The sequence below is a fragment of the Delphinapterus leucas genome, chromosome 8 (genome assembly GCF_059928025.1).
Source record: "Delphinapterus leucas isolate spDelLeu-1000000601 "Yukka" chromosome 8, BTC_Dleu_Yukka2, whole genome shotgun sequence".
Lineage (NCBI taxonomy): Eukaryota > Metazoa > Chordata > Mammalia > Artiodactyla > Monodontidae > Delphinapterus > Delphinapterus leucas.
The window spans coordinates 37,746,537-37,766,672 of NC_143136.1; the positions used below are offsets into that span (position 1 = coordinate 37,746,537).

At 38.9% G+C, this 20,136-nt stretch overlaps 1 protein-coding gene across 1 annotated transcript in view; it reads left to right on the forward strand.

Moving 5' to 3' along the window:
• The first annotated feature begins 11,195 nt into the window (after window positions 1-11,195).
• The window catches only part of BOLL (boule RNA binding protein), a 77,012-nt gene continuing 68,071 nt past the window's right edge, over window positions 11,196-20,136 (forward strand). The window contains exons 1-4 of the mRNA XM_022567332.3: window positions 11,196-11,299; window positions 14,041-14,184; window positions 16,731-16,822; window positions 18,921-18,975. Of these exons, the coding sequence (XP_022423040.2) occupies window positions 14,056-14,184; window positions 16,731-16,822; window positions 18,921-18,975 (276 nt within the window). The 5' untranslated portion in view covers window positions 11,196-11,299; window positions 14,041-14,055. The remainder of the gene's footprint in view (window positions 11,300-14,040; window positions 14,185-16,730; window positions 16,823-18,920; window positions 18,976-20,136) is intronic.

The following is a 20,136-nucleotide window of genomic DNA, read 5'->3' on the forward strand; positions in this document are numbered from 1 at the left end:
TGTTTTCTTAGATCAGCCTCCCAAGGCAATAGAAATAAAAGCAAAAACAAACAAACGGGAACTAATCAAACTTATAAGCTTTTGCACAGCAAAGGAAGCCATGAACAAAATGAAAACACAGCCTACAGAATGCGAGAAAATATTTGCAAATGATGCAACTGACAAGAGGTTAATGTCCAAAATATACAAACAACACATACAACTCAATAACAAAACAAACAAACAAAAATCAAAAAAGGGGCAAAAGACCTAAATAGACATTTTTCCAAAGAAGACATACATGTGGCAAACAGAGAAATGCAAATCAAAACTACATTGAGGTATCACCACACACTGGTCAGAATGGCCATCATTAAAGTCTACAAATAATAAATGCTGGAGAAAGGGTGCAGAGAAAAGGGAACTCTCCTATGCTGTTGATGGGAATGTAAATTGGTGCAGCCACTATGGAAAACAGTATACAGGTTTCTCAAAAAACTAAAAATAGAGTTGCCATATGATCCAGCAATCCCACTCTTGGGCATATATCTGGAAAAGACAAAAAGCTCTAATTCAAAAAGATACACGCACCCCAGTGTACACAGCGGCAATATTTACAATAGCCAAGACATGGAAACACTCTGATACGTATATAAATGACTATATATATATTCCATTTATATATATAAATGGAATATTAATATATTGTCCAGTTAAATATATAAATGGAATATTACTCAGCCATTAAAAAAGAATAAAATAATGGAGGAGGAGACCTTCAAGATGGTGGAAGAGTAAGACGTGGAGATCACCTCCTCCCCACAAATACATCAGAAATACATCTACGGGCCTCCCTGGTGGCACAGTGGTTGAGAGTCCGCCTGCCGATGCAGGGGACACGGGTTCGAGCCCCGGTCCGGGAAGATCCCACATGCCACGGAGCAGCTGGGCGTGTGAGCCATGGCCGCTGAGCCTGCGCGTCCAGAGCCTGTGCTCCGCAATGGGAGAGGCCACAACAGTGAGAGGCCCGCAAAAAAAAAAAAAAAAAAGAAATACATCTACATGTGGAACAACTCCTACAGAACACCTACTGAACTCTGGCAGAAGACCTCAGGCCTCCCAAAAGGCAAGAAACTCCCCACATACCTGGGTAGGGCAAAAGAAAAAAGAATAAACAGAGACAAAAGAATAGGGACGGGACCTGCACCTCTGGGAGGGAGCTGTGAAGGAAGAAAGGTTTCCACACACTAGGAAGCCCCTTCACTGGTGGAGACGGAGGATGGGCACAGGGGAAGCTTTGGGACTATGGAGGAGAGCGCAGCAACAGGGGTGCAGAGGGCAAAGCGATCCTCCTACACAGAGGATCAGTACCGACCAGCACTCACCAGCCCGAGAGGCTTGTCTGCTCACCCGCCGGGGCGGGCGGGTGCTGGGAGCTGAGGCTTGGGCTTCAGTTGGATCCCAGGGAGAGGGCTACGGCTGGCTGCGTGAACACAGCCTGAAGGGGGCTAGTGCGCCACAGTTAGCTGGGGGGGAGTCTGGGAAAAGGTCTGCAACTGCCTACGAGGCAAGAGACTTTTTCTTGCCTCTTTGTTTCGGGGTGCATGAGGAGAGGGGATTAAGAGCGCCGCTTAAAGGAGTTCCAGAGATGGGCGCGAGCCACGGCTATCAGTGCAGATCCCAGAGATGGGCATGAGACGATAAGGCTGCTGCTGCCGCCACCAAAAAGCCTGTGTGCGAGCACAGGTCACTATCCACACCTCCCCTCCCGGGAGCCTGTGCAGCCCGCCACTGTCAGGGTCCCGTGATCCAGGGACAACTTCCTCGGGGAACACACGACGCACCTCCGGCTGTTGCAATGTCAGGCCGGCCTCTGCCGCCGCAGGCTCCCCCCACATCCGCACCCCTCCCTCCCCGTGGCCTGAGTGAGCCAGAGCCCCCCGAATCAGCTGCTACTTTAACCCCGTGCTGTCTCAGCGAAGCGTCTGTTACGCCCTCAGGCGACCTACACACAGAGATGGGGCCAAATCCAAAGCTAAACCCCCAGAGCTGTGCTAACAAAGGAGAGACAGGGAAATCTCTCCCAGTAGCCTCTGGAGCAGTGGATTAAATCTCCACAATCAGTGTGATGTACCCTGCATCTGTGGAATACCTGAATAGACGAGGTATCATCCCAAATTGAGGCGGTGGACTTTAGGAGCAATGATATATATTTTTTTCCTTTTTCTCTTTTTGTGAGTGTGTATGTGTATCATTCTGTGTGTAATTTTGTCTGTATAGCTTTCCTTTTACCATTTGTCCTAGGGTTCTGTCTGCCCTTTTTGTTTTTTTTTTAGTATAGCTTTTAGTGCTTCTTATCATTGGTGGATTTGTTTTTTGGTTTGGTCGCTCTCTTCTTTCTCCTTTTTTTTAAAATTACATTTCAATTTTTTTTTTAATAATTACCTTTAATTTTAATAACTTTATTCTCTCTCTCTCTCTCTCTTTCTCCCTTTTATTATGAGCCATGTGGATGAAAGGATGTTGGGGCTCCCGCTGGGTGTCAGGCCTCTGCCTCTGAGGTGGAAGAGCCAAGTTCCGGACATTCGGCCACCAGAAACCTCCCAGCTCAGATGTTTGTAATATCAAACAGCGAAAGCTCTCCAGGAGATATCCATCTCAACGTTAAGACCTGGCTCCACTCTGACCAGCAAGCTACAGTGCTGGACACCCTATGTCAAACAACTAGCAAGACAGGAACACAACCGCACCCACTAGCAGAAAGGCTGCCTAAAATCATAATAAGGTCATGGACACCCAAAAACACACCACCAGATGCAGACCTGCCCACCAGAAAGACAAGATCCAGCCTCATCCACCAGAACACAGGCACTAGTCCCCACCAACAGGAAGCTTACAAAACCCACTAAACCAACCTTAGCCACTGGGGGCAGACACCAAAAACAACAGGAACTACGAGCCTGCAGCCTGAGAAAAGGAGACCCCAAACAGAGTATGTTAAGCAAAATGAGAAGACACAAAAACACACACCAGATGAAGGAGCAAGGTAAAAACCCACCAGACCACACAAATGAAGAGGAAATAGGCAGTCTACCTGAAAAAGAATTCAGAGTAATGATAGTAAAGATGATCCAAAATCTTGAAAATAGAATGGAGAAAATACAGGAAATGTTTAACAAGGACCTAGAAGAACTAACAAACAATGATGAACAAGACAACAAATGAAATTAAAAATTCTCTAGAAGGAATCAATAGCAGAATAACTGAGGCTGAAGAACGGATAAGTGACTTGGAAGATAAAAGAGTGGAAATAACTACAGCAGAGCAGAATAAGGAAAGAATGAAAAGAATTGAGAACAGTCTCAGAGACCTGTGGGACAACATTAAACACACCAACATTCAAATTATAGGGGTCCCAGAAGAAGAAGGAGAAAAAGAAAGGGACTGAGAAAATATTTGAAGAGATTATAGTGGAAAATTTCCCTAATATGGGAAAGGAAATAGTTAATCAAGTCCAGGAAGCACAGAGCCCAATACAGGATAAATCCAAGGGGAAACACGCCAAGACACATATTTATCAAACTATCAAAAACTAAATGCAAATAAAAAATATTAAAAGCAGCAAGGGAAAAACAACAAATAATATACAAGGGATTCCCCAAAAGGTTAACAGCTGATCGTTCAGCAGAAACTCTGCAGGCCAGAAGGGATGGTAGAACATAGTTAAAGTGATGAAAGGGAAAAACCTACAACAAAGATTACTCTACCCAGCAAGGATCTCATTCAGATTTGATGGAGAAATTAAAACCTTTACAGCCAAGCAACAGGTAAGAGAACTCAGCACCACCAAACCAGCTTTAAAACAAATGCTAAAGGACCCTCTCCAGGCAGGAAACACAAGAGAAGGAGAAGACCTACTATAACAAACCCCAAACAATTAAGTAAATGGTAATAGGAACATACGTATTGATAATTACCTTAAATGCAAATGGATTAAATGCTCCAACCAAAAGACATAGACTGGATGAATGAATACAAAGACAAGACCGGTACATATGCTGTCTACAAGAGACCCACTTCAGACCTAGGGACACTTACAGACTGAAAGTAAGGGGATGGAAAAAGATATTCCATGCAAATGGAAATCAAAAGAAAGCTGGAGTAGCAATACCATATTAGACAAAATAGACTTTAAAACAAAGACTATTAAAAGAGACAAAGAAGGGCACTATATAATGATCAAGGAATCAATCCAAGAAGAAGATTTCACAATTATATATATTTATGCACCCAACATAGGAGCACCTCAATACATAAGGCAAATACTAACAGCCATAAAAGGGGAAATCGACAGTAACACATTCATCGTTGGGGACTTTAACATCCCACTTGCACCAATGGACAGGTCATCCAAAATGAAAATAAATAAGGAAACACAAGCTTTAAATGATACATTAAACAAGACGGACCTAATTGATATTTATAGAACATTCCATCCAAAAATAACAGAATACACTTTCTTCTCAAGTGCTCATGGAACATTCTCCAGGATAGATCATATCTTGGGTCACAAATCAAGCCTTGGTAAAGTTAACAAAATTGAAATTGTATCAAGTATCTTTTCCGACCACAATGCTATAAGATTAGATATCAATTGCAGGAAAAAAATCTGTAAAAAATACAAACACATGGAGGCTAAACAATACACTACATAATAACCAAGAGATCACTTAAGAAATCGAAGAGGAAGTCAAAAAAACCTTAGAAACAAATGAAAATGGAAACACAATGACCCCAAACCTATGGGATACAGCAAAAGCAGTTCTAAGGGGGAAGTTTATAGCAATACAATCCTAACTTTAAGAAACAAGAAACATGTCAAATAAACAACCTAACCTTACACCTAAAGCAATTAGAGAAATAAGAACAAAAAAAACCCAAAGTTAGCAGGAGGAAAGAAATCATAAAGATCACATCAGAAACCAATGAAAAAGAAATAAAGGAAACAGTAGCAAAGATCAATAAAACTAAAAGCTGGCTCTTTGAGAAGATAAACAAAATTGATAAACCATTAGCCAGACTCATCAAGAAAAAAAAGGGAGAAGACTCCAATCAATAGAATTAGAAATGAAAAAGGAGAAGTAACAACTGACACTGCAGAAATACAAAGGATCATGAGAGATTACTATGAGCAACTATATGCCAATAAAATGGACAACGTAGAAGAAATGGACAAATTCTTAGAAAGGCACAACCTTCCGAGATTGAACCAGTAAGAAATAGAAAATATAAACAGACCAATCACAAGCACTGAAATTGCAAATGTGATTAAAAATCTTCCAACAAACAAAAGCCCAGGACCAGATGGCTTCACAGGCAAATTCTATCAAACATCTAGAGAAGAGCTAACACCTATCCTTCTCAAACTCTTCCAAAATATAGCAGAGGGAGGAACACTCTCAAACTCATTCTACAAGGCAACCATCACCCTGATACCACAACCAGACAAAGATGTAACAAAGAAAGAAAACTACAGGCCAATATCATTGATGAACATACACGTAAAAATCCTCAACAAAATACTAGCAAACAGAATCCAACAGCACATTAAAAGGATCATACACCAGGATCAAGTGGGGCTTATCCCAGGAATGCAAGGATTCTTCAATATAGGCAAATCAATGAATGTGATACACCATATTAAAAAACTGAAGAAGAAAAACCATACGATCATCTCAATAGATGCAGAGAAAGCTTTTGACAAAATTCAACACCCATTTATGATAAAAACCCTCCAGAAAGTAGGCATACAGGGAACTTATCTCAACATAATAAAGGTCATATATGACAAACCCACAGCCAACATTGTCCTCAATGGTTAAAAACTGACACCATTTCCACTAAGATCAGGAACAACACAAGGTTGCCCACTCTCACCACTATTATTCAACATTGTTTTGGAAGTTTTAGCCACAGCAATCAGAGAAAAAATGAAATAAAAGGAATCCAAATCGGAAAAGAAGAAGTAAAGCTGCCACTGCAGATGACATGATACTATACATACAGAATCCTAAAGATGCTACCAGAAAACTACTAGAGCTAATCAATGAATTTGGTAAAGTAGCAGGATACAAAATTAATGCACAGAAATCTCTTGCATTCCTATACATTAATGATGAAAAATCTGAAAGAGAAATTAAGGAAACACTCCCATTTACCACTGCAACAAAAAGAATTAAATACCTAGGAATAAACCTACCTAAGGAGACAAAAGACCTGAATGCAGAAAAGTATAAGACACTGATGAAATAAACTAAAGATGATACAAACAGATGGAGAGATATACCACGTTCTTGGATTGGAAGAATCAGCATTGTGAAAATGACTCTACTACCCAAAGCAATCTACAAATTCAATGCAATCCCTATCAAACTACCAATGGCATTTTTCACAGGACTAGAACAAAAAATTTCACAATTTGTATGGAAACACAAAAGACCCTGAATAGCCAAAGCAATCTTGAGAAAGAAAAACGGAGCTGGAGAAATCAGGCTCCCGGACTTCAGACTATAGTACAAAGCTGCAGTAGCTTTGTATAAAGTACAGTACAGTAATCAAGACAGTATGGTACTGGCACAGAAACAGAAATATAGATCAATGGAACAAGATAGAAAGCCCAGAGTGAAACCCATGCACCTATGGTCAACTAATCTATGACAAAGGAGGCAAGGACATACAATGGAGAAATACAGTCTCTTCAATAAGTTGTGCTGGGAAAACTGGACAGCTACATGTAAAAGAATGAAATTAGAATACTCCCTAACACCATACAAAAAAATAAACTCAAAATGGATTAGAGACCTAAATGTAAGACTGGACTATAAAACTCTTAGAGGAAAACATAGGAAGAACACTCTTTGACATAAATCACAGCAAGATCTTTTTTGATCCACCTCCTAGAGTAATGGAAATAAAAACAAAAATAAACAAATGGGACCTAATGAAACTTCAAAGCTTTTGCACAGCAAAGGAAACTATAAACAAGATGAAAAGACAACCCTCAGAATGGGAGAAAATATTTGCAAATGAATCTACGGACAAAGGATTAATCTCCAAAATATATAAACAGCTCATGCAGCTCAATATTAAAAAAACAAACAACCCAATCCAAAAATGGGCAGAAGACCTAAATAGACATTTCTCCAAAGAAGACATACAGATGGCCAAGAAGCACATGAAAAGCTGCTCAACATCACTAATTATTAGAGAAATCGAAATCAAAAGTACAATGAGGTATCTATCTCCTCACACCAGTTAGAATGGGCATCATCAGAAAATCTACAAACAACAAATGCTGGAGAGGGTGTGGAGAAAAGGGAACCCTATTGCACTGTTGGTGGGAATGTAAATTGATACAGCCACTATGGAGAACAGTATGGAGGTTCCTTAAAAAACTAAAAATAAAATTACCATATGATCCAGCAATCCCACTACTGGGCATATACCCAGAGAAAACCATAATCCAAAAAGACACATGCACCCCAATGTTCCTTGCAGCACTATTTACAATAGCCAGGTCATGGAAGCAACCTAAATGCCCATCGACAGACGAATGGATAAAGAAGATGTCGTACATATATACAATGGAATATTACTCAGCCATAAAAAGGAACGAATTTGGGTCGTTTGTTGAGACATGGATGGATCTAGAGACTGTCATACAGAGTGAAGTCAGTTAGAAAGAGAAAAACAAATATCGTATATTAACGCATATATGTGGAACCTAGAAAAATGGTACAGATGAACCGGTTTGCAGGGCAGAAATTGAGACATAGATGTAGAGAACAAACGTATGGACACCAAGTGGGGAAAGTAGTGGGGTGGTGGTGGTGGTGTGATGAATTGGGCGATTGGGATTGACATGTATACGCTGATGTGTATAAAACTGATGACTAATAAGAACCTGCTGTATAAAAAAATAAGATAAAATATAAAAATTTTTTTTTAAAAATTTATGTGTTTTGCCCACTGCTGGGTACATGGCAGATCAATTTCTTTTCTCACCTTCCCACTCACACCAGCATTTCAGCTTTGACGGTGCCCTTACCCAGCCCTGGACACTGTGCTCCACAGTGCTGTTCTCTGTACTCCCACAGGCCTTTGATCATAGTTCACGTACCACTTACCCTATTTTGTATGTATCCTATTTATTATAAGCAATTTAGATGTAATTATTTTGAGTAATTAGTCTTTTCTTTTCTTTTTAGATTAAAAACACGTCAAGGACAGAGATTTGATCTTGTTCATCTTCTTATCTCTCACTGCATATAGTATTATGTACTGAACATAATAGGAACTCTATAAACGTGTACTACGTTGAATTGTATAATTCTACATGTTTTATGCAAGTTTTAAAACAAAAAAAACGTTTTGCTTTAAGGATTAAAAGACTTAGAAGGAGAACAGAGAATTACCATACTGCAAATACAGTATAGCCCCCTAGCACCCAACACGGGTCTTGAAATATACAGTCAGTGTTCCCTAAATTGTGTCGATTAAATTGTGTGTCACAGACTGAACACCTAGTATGGTGAATACAGTGTTGAAAAATAAGTGTTTTTAGTCAAAAAAGACTTGGACAAAAGAGATGTCAGTAATATCTACTTAAACCCATCATTACTACTGGAAAAAAATGCCCAAAGAAGATCAGTTCTAATGGTATTGAACAGCAAAATTACTCTGCTTTGAAACATGAGTTTTAGTTTTAATAGGTTTATAGTCTCTGTTTCCAAAGAAACTAAAACCTGAGAAATTGAGCTTAAATTGTATGCACAAATGTATATTAGGATGCTTTAGCTGAACTGTATTCAATGAAAATAATTACGTTTCCCATTTTATTTGTGGTAAATAATATGAAGAGCTAATGTTTGAACAGATTAAAAATTAAATACATAATAATTTTTAACTATCTTGAAAGTAAAAAAAACAAACTTTTATAATAGAGAGTACGAAAGTTATTACTGAGGTAACTTTTAACAGTCGTTGTTGTTAATTCTTTAAAAATATATGTCAAAATGGTTAAGATCATGACCTGCTGTCAGAGAGACACCCGGGTTACATCTATAGCTTTAGAACTTGACCAAATTACTTAACCTCCATATTTCCATTTGCTCACCTGTAATATGAAGATAACAGGAGCATCTATTTGAAGGGTTGCTGTAAAAATGAAATGATTAAATGATACTGATTGTAAAGCACTGTGCCTGGCACCAAAGTGAGGCCTTGATAAATGGTAGCCATAATCATCATCATTATTACAGAAGTTAACCTAGTTGTAATTATTTAGAAATTGGTTATATATTTTATATACATAAAATATGTGATATCGGCAAGATATGTAAATAAATCGCAGCTACCTTCTGGCAATATATTTTACGAAGCAGTCTTCTTCCAAAGGAGATCCCAAGGAGGCTAGAGCCACTCCAGCCAAGTGGCACAGTCCTCACCCCTCGGGCGCGCGGGTGGCTCTGTCGCGGGCCGGCTCCCCAGGCTGTGCGGCGGCCGGGCAGTGCTCAGCGGGCGCGGGCCTGGGGCGGGCGCCGGAGCCCGGACTGCGCGGCGCGGCGGGCCCCGGACAAGCCTCCCGCGCCGCCCCGCCCGCTCGGCTGGGATGAGTGACGGCGACAACAGGTGCGGTGCGGCGCGGCGTCCGAGGCTTCTCCGGAGCCTCCGAGTTTGGCGCGTCAGGCCCCAGGGAGTCACACTTTGACTCTGCAAACTGGCCTCCTCGCCCCGCACCAGCCTTCCGAAGTCGCCCCTCAACAGGCTTCTTGCACCTTAGTAAAGCCTGAGGTCACCTCCACCTCTCGAAACCCACCAGTCCCAGAGGCCAACTTTTCTCCAAAGAGGAGAAGGAAAGGCGTGAAAGGCGTGCGGTGCATGGAACTCTGCATAATCGTTCGCTCTCTCCTCCCCAGCCGTCCGAAAACAGGCGAGAGTGGCTCCAGAAGGGAGCCCTCGCTCCGCACACTCCACGCCCGCCCCGACCTGCTGTACGCTCTGCCCCTGAGACGGCCCAGCTCGGCGACCACGGGCCACCGCCGAAACCCGCCCGCACCGCAGTCCACCGCCCTAGGCGACGCCGCCTGTCCCTCCTCACCCCCCGGGGTGGCAGGTTCAAGACCCGGGTCCGAGTCTCCGGCCCTGCAACTGCCACCAACGCCGTCGCCGCCAGTGGGAGAGAGTCTCCGTCGGGAAACGTGGTGCTGCTTCCTGGGTGCGAAGGTGCTTTCAAACCTTAGGTTTCTGTTCCTTTCCCCCTGGCTTTTGAAGAACAGAGAGGAGGATGGAGACCAAGTCCGGGGCAGTGAGTACGGCGGTCATGGCCCGGAGTCCTGGGCCCCGGGGTAGTGGGGAGAAGGAGAAATGTGGACTCCGTCTGTGAGGGGCTGGAAGGGCGAGTCTAGAGCCTGCGATTTTGTCGGGAAGTAACGTGGTCATGGAGCCCCATCGACTGCGACGAAGAGCGGCCCGCCTGCAGGCCCCGTCGGGTTGTGTCGTGGGGTCGGGAAGGTGCGGCCACCGGGCCTGGACGGGGTGTAGACGGGCTGGGAGACCTCGGCAGCGACCGGGAGGCGGTGGGTGGCTGGGCCCTGTGCACCAGGCCGGGCCCAGGCTAGAGAAACAGCTTTCCCGCCGAAATTAGGCTCGCGCGTCTTTGACGCCCACTCCCACCGGACTCCGCCCAGCCGCCCCCCTGAGGCGTTGCCCTGGCGACTGACGCCTCCTCTCCTCGACTGGTCATTGGGGACCAGAAGGCCCGAGAGACCTGGCGGGGGTCGGGGGCGGGGCTGGGTAGCGGCAGGTCGGACCGGAACCTCTAGCCCAGGTCGGACCGGAACCTCTAGCACCAGGTGCGCGCCCAAGCCAGACAGGGCTGGGCTGGGGAGGGGCGGGAGACCGCTTAGGCCCGAGGGGCTGCGGCAACGTGCCGCCCCGCCCCGCGCGGCGCCCGCCAGCAGCCAATCAACGAGCGCCATGCGAGGCTCGCAGGGCAGGCTGCACACTAGGCAGGCGTCGGGGTCGGTGCCGTTGAGGGTTCCCGCCACTGCTGCTGGCGGGTTTGCAGGGCAAAATTTCTCGCTGGCTAGCTTTCTTTTCCCTCCCGCACTTTGGTGGGGAGGGGGTGGATCCTCGAGACAGTGATCAAGTTCATGATGACCCGAGAGAACCCAAGGGAGTTGTCGCCTCAGCCATTTCCCCCACCGCCTCAGCTTGCTGGCTTCGGAGGGGAAGGAGTACGGAGGCCGTAACTGCGACGGTTAGACCGCCCTTTTCCTGTTGTCTTTGTTGGCAAAGTAGATGATAGATTTCGAGGTTAATTTTAGAGGGGAGGAGGCAGTGGGGGCACATTACTTTGGGGGAAATTTTAAATAAACTAGTACTAGAAGTTTTACTAAGGACCCTTACTTCTAACCCCAAAACAGCACCAATCTAAGTGCTTTTCATACGTTTGCAAAATTATTGCCAGTAGAATTTGAGGCTTTCTTAATTAACTCAGTGAATCGCTAACCTTCTCTGAGGAACTTAAAGATTGTCTCTACCTGAGCCTTGTTACTACCAAGATTAAAATATTTTCTAGGCTATTATTCATATTGTAGTCTTCAGCCCACAACCTAAGGGTTGGCATATCGTGAGCAGGAAGAAATTACTCATTTATTCATTCGTTCAACAAATATTTATTGAACATGTGCTATATATGGTCCCTACTTTAGATGCTGTGGTGAACAAAACAGGCAAAACCCTCTTCCTTCTTGAACATTACATTATAGTGGAAAGAGACAGACAACAAACATAATAAATAAATTACATGGTATTACATGTTGGTAAGTGGTAAGGAGAAAAATAAAACAGTTGGAACCCACAATAGAACAGGAGTCTTAGAAAATGAAGAATGAAGTGAGTGATATGTAAAAAGTTCATGTTTTTCCTTCCTCGGTGTCATTTAACTGATTTCTCAAGATTGGAAATAAAGCACTCTGTTCTCTTCCATTCAAGTCAGTCCTCTCTTAATGAAAACTAATGGAGTTGACTTTTATTTAAACAAATTTGGAACAAAAGAGGTCATCCATTGAATTCATTTTGTTTTTAAGAAGAGAATTTCATGAAGATTGATTTTTTTTTAACTTTGCAAATAGGTAATGACTACATTCTGTAACCCAGCAGAGAGAAAAGATGGTATCTACCAGAGCTGTTCTATTATCTCTAGCAATACAAATCCACACTTGAAAAGTAAAACTAAGCATCCCAGAATCATCCAGTCTGGGCACTATGTCTTACAAGTAAAGTGACTGAAGTTACAAATAACGTCCAGATGCCCAGGGAGGATGCTTTTAGGATTCCCAGTTTCTTTAATTGGCAACTACAACATAGCAATTATTAAATATGATGACTCTGTGGTTTAAGAGATGTTTTTATGAACTCCCTTACTAGGGAGTGTTTTTCCCCCTTAAGACTAGATGGAGAATAGAGCCCATAAGGTCCAGCCTATAGCCCCATAGTCACTACTGGCCTAGCCATTTCTCTGTACATCTTGCAGAGATTAATTTAGGGATTATGGTTTTATTGGCCAATGAAGTGAAAGGAGAGCAAATGTGAAAAAGAACAACTCCATTATCTAAGTTGGAAATTCATTTTCATGAATTTGTTTTTCAGAGAATCTAAATCATCAACTCCAATCTTTTTGAAGCACTCATTTAGGGTCTCAAAAGTCTGTTTCGTGTTCCCAGAAGGAGAATAATTAGCAAGTTCTTAAATTAGTTTCTCTTTAAAATTCTATTCTCAAGCCTTGTTTTTTTTCAGGTGTACCTGAGGAGTCTACTATCTTGCCATTGTGCGAAGGTGTATATGTTAATATATATTTATTAGAATCTAAATTAGGTCCCCTGACTTAGAATTGTGAACATAAGAACTCAATTCTTTAGCATGAAGAAAAAATTAGTATAAAAATTTTAGTATAAAAATTTATACCTATGAGTTATAGGTATACAATTTTTTTTTTTTTTTTTTACTAAATCGGTCCACTTTTCCAATTGCCAAGTGCATTTTAAAAATTTGACTTTAGAGTTGAAAAACCGTGAACTTGTGTTGGAGTCTGTTTACTTGTCAATGCCCTTTAGCCAAAGACTACCACAAATACACCTGCAGTTTATTAAAGTTGGATCTTCTGAATTAACAACAAAGAAGAACATACACCATGCGGCCTCTCAGCAAAGTGTTAGAAGAACTTATTATAGGATTTAAGCTTATATTAAGCACTTTTTAGAGAGGGTTTAATGAAGAAAGCTTTACTCTGAAATACGTGTTGTCAGGAGGTGGGAGTAATTCTATAATTGGGTATGTTAATTCTTACCTAGGAGACAAGAAAAATAGATTGAAGCTAAAGCTGTGATTGTTAAAAAAAGGAGCAGTCTTATCAGGCAGGATAGAAGGACATTTGGTCATTCTTGTGGTTTGGGTAATGCTTTTGTTTTTGTCAATGTACAGATATGATTATGGAGTGATCTTGTTTTTATCTTCATCCATCACAATCACAGAGGAGCCTTGCCCGATGTTGGTGTTCTCTTAACAAGAGAACACCACAGCCTAGCTGTGAGTTCCCGGCCAACTCCTAACACCAGGGCCTAGTTGGTTGTGCCAGGCCAGCTCCTAGCTGTCCAGGGTTATTCTTCTCTTTTTCAAACTTCTTTTTGAGTTTAATATTCCTTCTTAATGCTTATAATATTTAAATAGTACAGTTAATAATAACTAACATATGTATATTTAAATAATATATTTAAGATTTAAGATCGTCTCTGTAGAGGAATGAATTCTACATTTCTTATATTTTTGTTGCCCCCAAAAGTTATTAGCTCTAATTATAATCTTCATAATATTAGCATAAAATTAAAGTCTGAAATACTACATTTTGTCAATGACTTATCTTTTTGAAGGATATATGCTTTCATCCTGCATCAAAACTTATACCCAGTACTAAGAGTTTAAAAGAATTTTATTTTACAGCAAACATCGAATCAGATGCAAACAGATTCATTATCTCCATCCCCTAATCCTGTGTCACCTGTGCCTTTGAATAACCCAACAAGTGCCCCAAGATATGGAACAGTGGTCCCTAATCGCATCTTTGTAGGAGGAATCGACCTTAAGGTACCTAATTATGCATGCAACATAGTGTATTCTTTGTATTAGAAGTGTTTTATTTCTCAGAAATTGTTTCTTCCTGCAACTTTAAAAATAACATATTTGCTATTTGCATAATGATTAGTAGGTTTCAAATTGTCTTAATACAAAGAATCTTTTCAACAACAATGTAGGTTAAATAGAGTATATATAATTGTCCAATTTCACATACAAGGAAATTGAGGCTCACTGACATATCTATAAGCTCCTAGCTACTTAGTGACAAAGTGAAAACTAGAATTCTATTTTTCTGACTCATATCTCCACATGCTTTATTTCACCATACCACACTAATTATACTTTTTTACATAACACTCTAATAGCCCAAATAATGAGTGACTATAATTTTCAAAAGAAGACTCAATTAAGGAGAAAGAAAACAAAAACACAGCAGTTTTATGAAATCCTGTTTCTTTATCCCAACTTTCATCTTAGGCTCCTGAGTAACTTCCTAGACTTCTATCTTTTGCAGGTTGCTTTCTATCACCTAATTTAGAATTTGATCACTAAAAAAGGCCTGTGTCCTAGTCAGAATAAAGCATTTTAACAGTAATATGTTTAAACAATGTAATAGCCATTTCACTCTTTCAGAGAGGCATAGTTTTGTGAGATGTTTTGCAGCACCCCCATGTGGGTGGTGGTAGTTAAACACCTACAGGAAAGGCAAGCATGGATAATTTAGGAACACTCTTACTTCCAAGTGGATATATCGAAGGATTTCCAAGCTTCCATATTACATACTGGAAATTTCAGGGAGAGTTGTCTTAATAAAAAAAAAAAAAAAACTTGTGCAATTAGGGTATGATATTTGACATTTAATACTTGCTATCTTCCAATGATCAATCTCTCACAATTTGTATGGAATTACTTTTTTCCTGCTCAAGATAAATGTTACACTTAATGTATTTGTCAAAACTGTGAGTCTTAAGCAAGTATGTGATTGGTTCACTAAAAATAAATTAAGGAAAATAATTTCTTATGAAATGCTTATTTTTTTAAAAAAATTTGTTTCTGTAGCAAATATTAATAGCTGACCAGAAATATTCAAGTTGAATATTCTTGTTCAGAATTTATATTATATTAGCTTAGTATACTTTTAAATAAATAATCAATAAATGTGATAATTTATATGGCTAGGTTAGTGTAGGTTTTTATTGAAGCCAATCAGCTACAATATGAACTTTGGGAGCCATTGTTACAATACAGTCATAGCTTTAACATAACCGCTAGGGTTCTCTCCCTCATACTTATACCTTTCGCAAAACCATAGGTAATTTCCAGCAAGTAAGTAGTTTACCATAGTAGCAAGCAGTCTCAAACTTTTCAAAATTCTTCTTTTTAGAACCCTACAGCCCATCCTTTTTAATATTTAATCATCTTGACTTTCTGTCTCTACTTTTCAGCAAAGAAATGGAGCTGCAAAATTGAGCTAGTGATTTTTCTATCAGAGAATAGTTTGAATTAATTTGTTTTCAAGTCTCTAATAGAAACCTTATTCTGACGTTGATTCCATTTTGTGTTTATTGAAATGAGGCAGTCAGTTATTCTCAGATTAACTCAGTATTTGTCATCATCCAGTTTAGCAGGCTTTAGGTTACCAACTAAAAACCAGTAAGTAGTGAGGTAGCAGTGGAACTCAAGAAATATTGCTCTGCTGTTAGGCATGTCTTTTCCTAAATATATAAAGAAAAATTTTTTCTATGGATATTTAAAGTTCCTCTTGGGGGCAAACACTTATAGCTGAACCAGAAAATGAAATTGCAATGAATTTTGTGTGAATACTCTAGAGAAAGGTGATATGGGTCTATTATGAGACTATTTCAATTAAAACCAGATATGCCAAACTATCTTTGTAGGCATCTTCTACATGATAGTCTAATTATGACTCAATTTTTTTTGCATATCATCATAATGTCTGTATTTAGCTGACATGTATATTGAGTACAGATAAAGCATCTAAAAACTTTAAATCTTGTAGCCTCTCTGTTGTTATCACAAATTGAGTTCAGGTACTTTTGGAAATATATTTCCTTCCTAAGACCTTACTTTTCCTGGGGACTCTGCTGATTAAAATAGAGTGACTGGTATAGGCCAGCATAACCTAGTTCCACTGCTATGACTGTGGGCCTCTCTGAATCACAAGAACCAATAGTAGTATGCCCTTAGTATAGTTATAGCCATGCCTAGTACAATTTTATTAAAAACTGGCTAACTAGAGAACAAGAATTCCTTTAAATAGTGAACTTTCTTTGTAGTTTTTTAAAAATTCAGCTTAAAATATTTTATTGCAGTGTAATATTTTATGACATAGTATTAACAACTCTGCATAAAGCAAAGTATTCATATTGATTTTAATAACCTAGTGGTTTCATGCACTGTTTCTATGATGAGAGGCATTCTTACATCCATATTGTTATTTATGTTACCTTTTGTGTCTCCAAACCAAGCATAAGAGTTGTTTCATCTTTTATCAATTAAAATGGTTTTTGTGTGTTTTCTTTTTATACCATTAGACAAATGAAAATGATTTAAGAAAATTTTTTTCCCAGTATGGGTCTGTAAAAGAAGTGAAGATTGTAAATGACAGAGCTGGAGTGCCCAAAGGGTTAGTATCACTATGGATAGTACATGGAATTGACAATTGTATTTTTATTGGATTACTAGGTTTTGTATACTAATTTACTTTGGTTCCATTTTTTAAAAGAGAGTTTCATGCCTTCTTCTTTCCTCCTACCTTTTGATTTCAGTGTGTGTGTGTTTGTGTATTTTGGAGGAATAGTAACACTATAATATTCCTTAATTTATTGGAAAGTTATTCTTGCAAAGGCTGAGGGACCATTCATTGTTCGGTAATAAGCACTTAATGTCAAGTAGCTCTTGTCCAGTAGCCAAGGAACCAGAAGCTAAAGGAATCTGATATTTTTGGAATTGTATACCTGCTTTAGACTAGAGAGAACTTTACTTGAAAAAGGCTGACACAAAAGAATGTCCATAGGTTGTGCCTCAAAGACCTAATTAGGGGACTAATCTGAGAAATATAACTCTTAATGAGAATGATTTTTAATTGCCAAATCAAGGAGAATGAAAATTAACGGAAAAAAGCAGTAGGATTTGTCTAGAACTGTCTAGTGCCCTTAGAGCTGTTTCAGTGGATTGGTATATTCAAAAGCCAAATACCAGAGAAGAAAACGGTAGTTTGCATAGGGTACTCGCTTAAGAAGTTTGACTGCAAAGTTAAAGAAATCGATGAAGGATTATGTTTGTTTTCTTGAAAAAAAGACAATATATACATACTTATAGGCATAAAAGAAGGGACCAATAAGGTAGAGGGAAAATTATATTAGTGGGAAACTACATGTAAGTATGACAGGTGGACACTTTGGAAGAGATGAGATCCTGCAGAGGTTATTTTTAAACAAATGAGATATTTCCTGAGACTGACAATCAATATTAGGATGAAGTGAGATTGTACCTCTTTTATTTTATTTTATTTTATTTTATTTTATTTATTTATTTATTTATTTTATTATAGAATTTGTAATATACATTTTTTAATCATTGAAAAACACACATAGAAATGTAGACTGTATTTTATGCTTTTTCCACTGGGTGGTATATGTGTTCTACCAAAAAAAAAAAACTAATAATAACGTAAAAATATTTCTTTAGCCGTTGTTTAATGTTTGGGCAAATAGAAAAAAAGAAATTCCTTTGTTAAAAAAGAAAATTCATATATAATACAGCAATTATGAATTGAAGAAACAGTAAATGTTTACTAATTACACAATACATAATTATATAATAGTAATTATGAATTGAGGAAAATAATAGTTTAGCACTACTCAGAACAGTTTCCTTAAGTTATGCAAATAGAGATTACATTTTCGGGGGATATACTTTTTATTTCTTTCATTCCTTTTTTTCTACCTATTTTGGCTTTTTGGACATGGCATACATTGTGTATTTGTGTCTTGATCATATGATTTATACTCTGAAGGTAACAAGTATATATGAAAAAGCATATATAAAGTCTGGGTTGTACATATTTTTAATTAATTTTATTTGGGAAATATACTAATAGTTGCATTATCAGTTTATGTATGCTGATAATAGTAAATAATATGTTTGTATACTCATTTACCAACATAAAAAATTTTATTATGTTGAAACTTTTAAATTGTTAAAGGTTTTTTTCTACTTTGATTTCTATTTAAACCAAACTTTTATCATTTTAAAAGGAGATTAGTGCTCTGGACTGAAATTTATTGCATCCCAATTTGTAAACCAGAATACAAATCTCTCATGCTTTCCTGCCTTACTTACAGCTCAGGTCTGAAACTGTTTCAAGATCCCCGGAGTTGTTTTTTTTCTTTTAGGCCCCTCCCTTTAAGAGGAGGTGACAGTGATAAGCTGTGAATGATTCTCCTAAGTTTTGCATACTGGTGCACCAAGGAAAAATGTTCACTCCTACCATGGCCCATTCTTTCTTTTTTGTTTTTTTTCTTTTTCTGGCTGCTCCTTGAGGCATGTGGGATGTTCCCCAACCAGGGATCGAACCCATGCCCCCTGCATTGGGAGTGCAGAGGCTTAACCGCTGGACTGCCAGGGAAGTCCCCCACAATGGGCCATTCTTAAAAAAAAAAAATTAATCTTAATATATTCCAATGTAATGTTCTAAGATAATAATTAATGCATTTATTTAGGTATGGCTTTGTCACTTTTGAAACACAAGAAGATGCACAAAAAATTTTACAAGAGGTAAGATATTTTGGTGTATTTAACTTAATTTTTAGAACTTCTTTCTCTGAAACTAATCCTTTAAGGTATTAATTTAATAATAGTAGGGTTCCAGTACAATGATTGATTGCTAAAAAAAAAAAAAAAATTTTATCTTCTTTGCATCTTAAGATTGACATTGGTCTCCAAAAAAATGAATTAAGAAAAAAAGATTAAAGAGAAACTTTATCTGCAGAAAAACAAATTCCAAATAATTATGTAAGTATGGTTGTGAAGTTGTAATATAATTTTTCACTTTATTTGCTTAAACTAAGAATTTAAGGATGTATCTTTCCTGAAGTGTTAATAGCACTTTGAATTCCTAAAAAACACTACAAATGTAGATTCCTAGAGTGAGGTTATCTGAGATTATTTCCCGCCTCTGAAAAACTTTATATAAACTAAGAGCACTCATAGAAAAAGTCTATAGCCTGCAGTTCAATATATAATAACTTTAAATTTGGCAACTGTAACATTTAAATTTTTTAGGAAAAAATTTTATTTAAATTGTATTTAAGTCATATGCAGTCGATTCTCATTATTTGTAATGGTGTGTTCTATAAAATCACCACAAACACTGAATTAGCAAATATTGAAGTGCTGCACCTAGAAGAACACAGGGCTAGGTTCCCACAAGCTTCTGCTCACAATATTTTCATCAGCCAGTCAATACGTAACTTTGTCCTATGGGTGCTTCTGTTTAAAGATATTATATTTAATTTATATTTTTGATTCATTAACACTGAACTCGTGGCCAACAGCACTATAACTTATGCCTGAATTAAACCCAGCTAGCACATATTTTCTCCATTAAGTCACATGACAGACTTTTTGCACTTAGGAACACTAGCAAGCACTTCAGCACTACACTTGAGGGCCATTTTAAATAGCAAAAATACCAACATAAGTCACAAAAATGTGAAAAACATGACACTAAATAGAACATGAAAAGGACAATTGTTTACAGTATAAAAGATGGAAAAAGAAAACAGTGTCACCGTGTTTGACCTTAGCTGGGACCACGTGTGCAAGGCGACTCAAATTTTTCACCTCTCTGCTCACATACACTAATAACTAGTAAATTGTCAGGTGAGGAATTAAGGTCAGAGCACTGGAACCAAGATTCACACCCAGATCTATTTA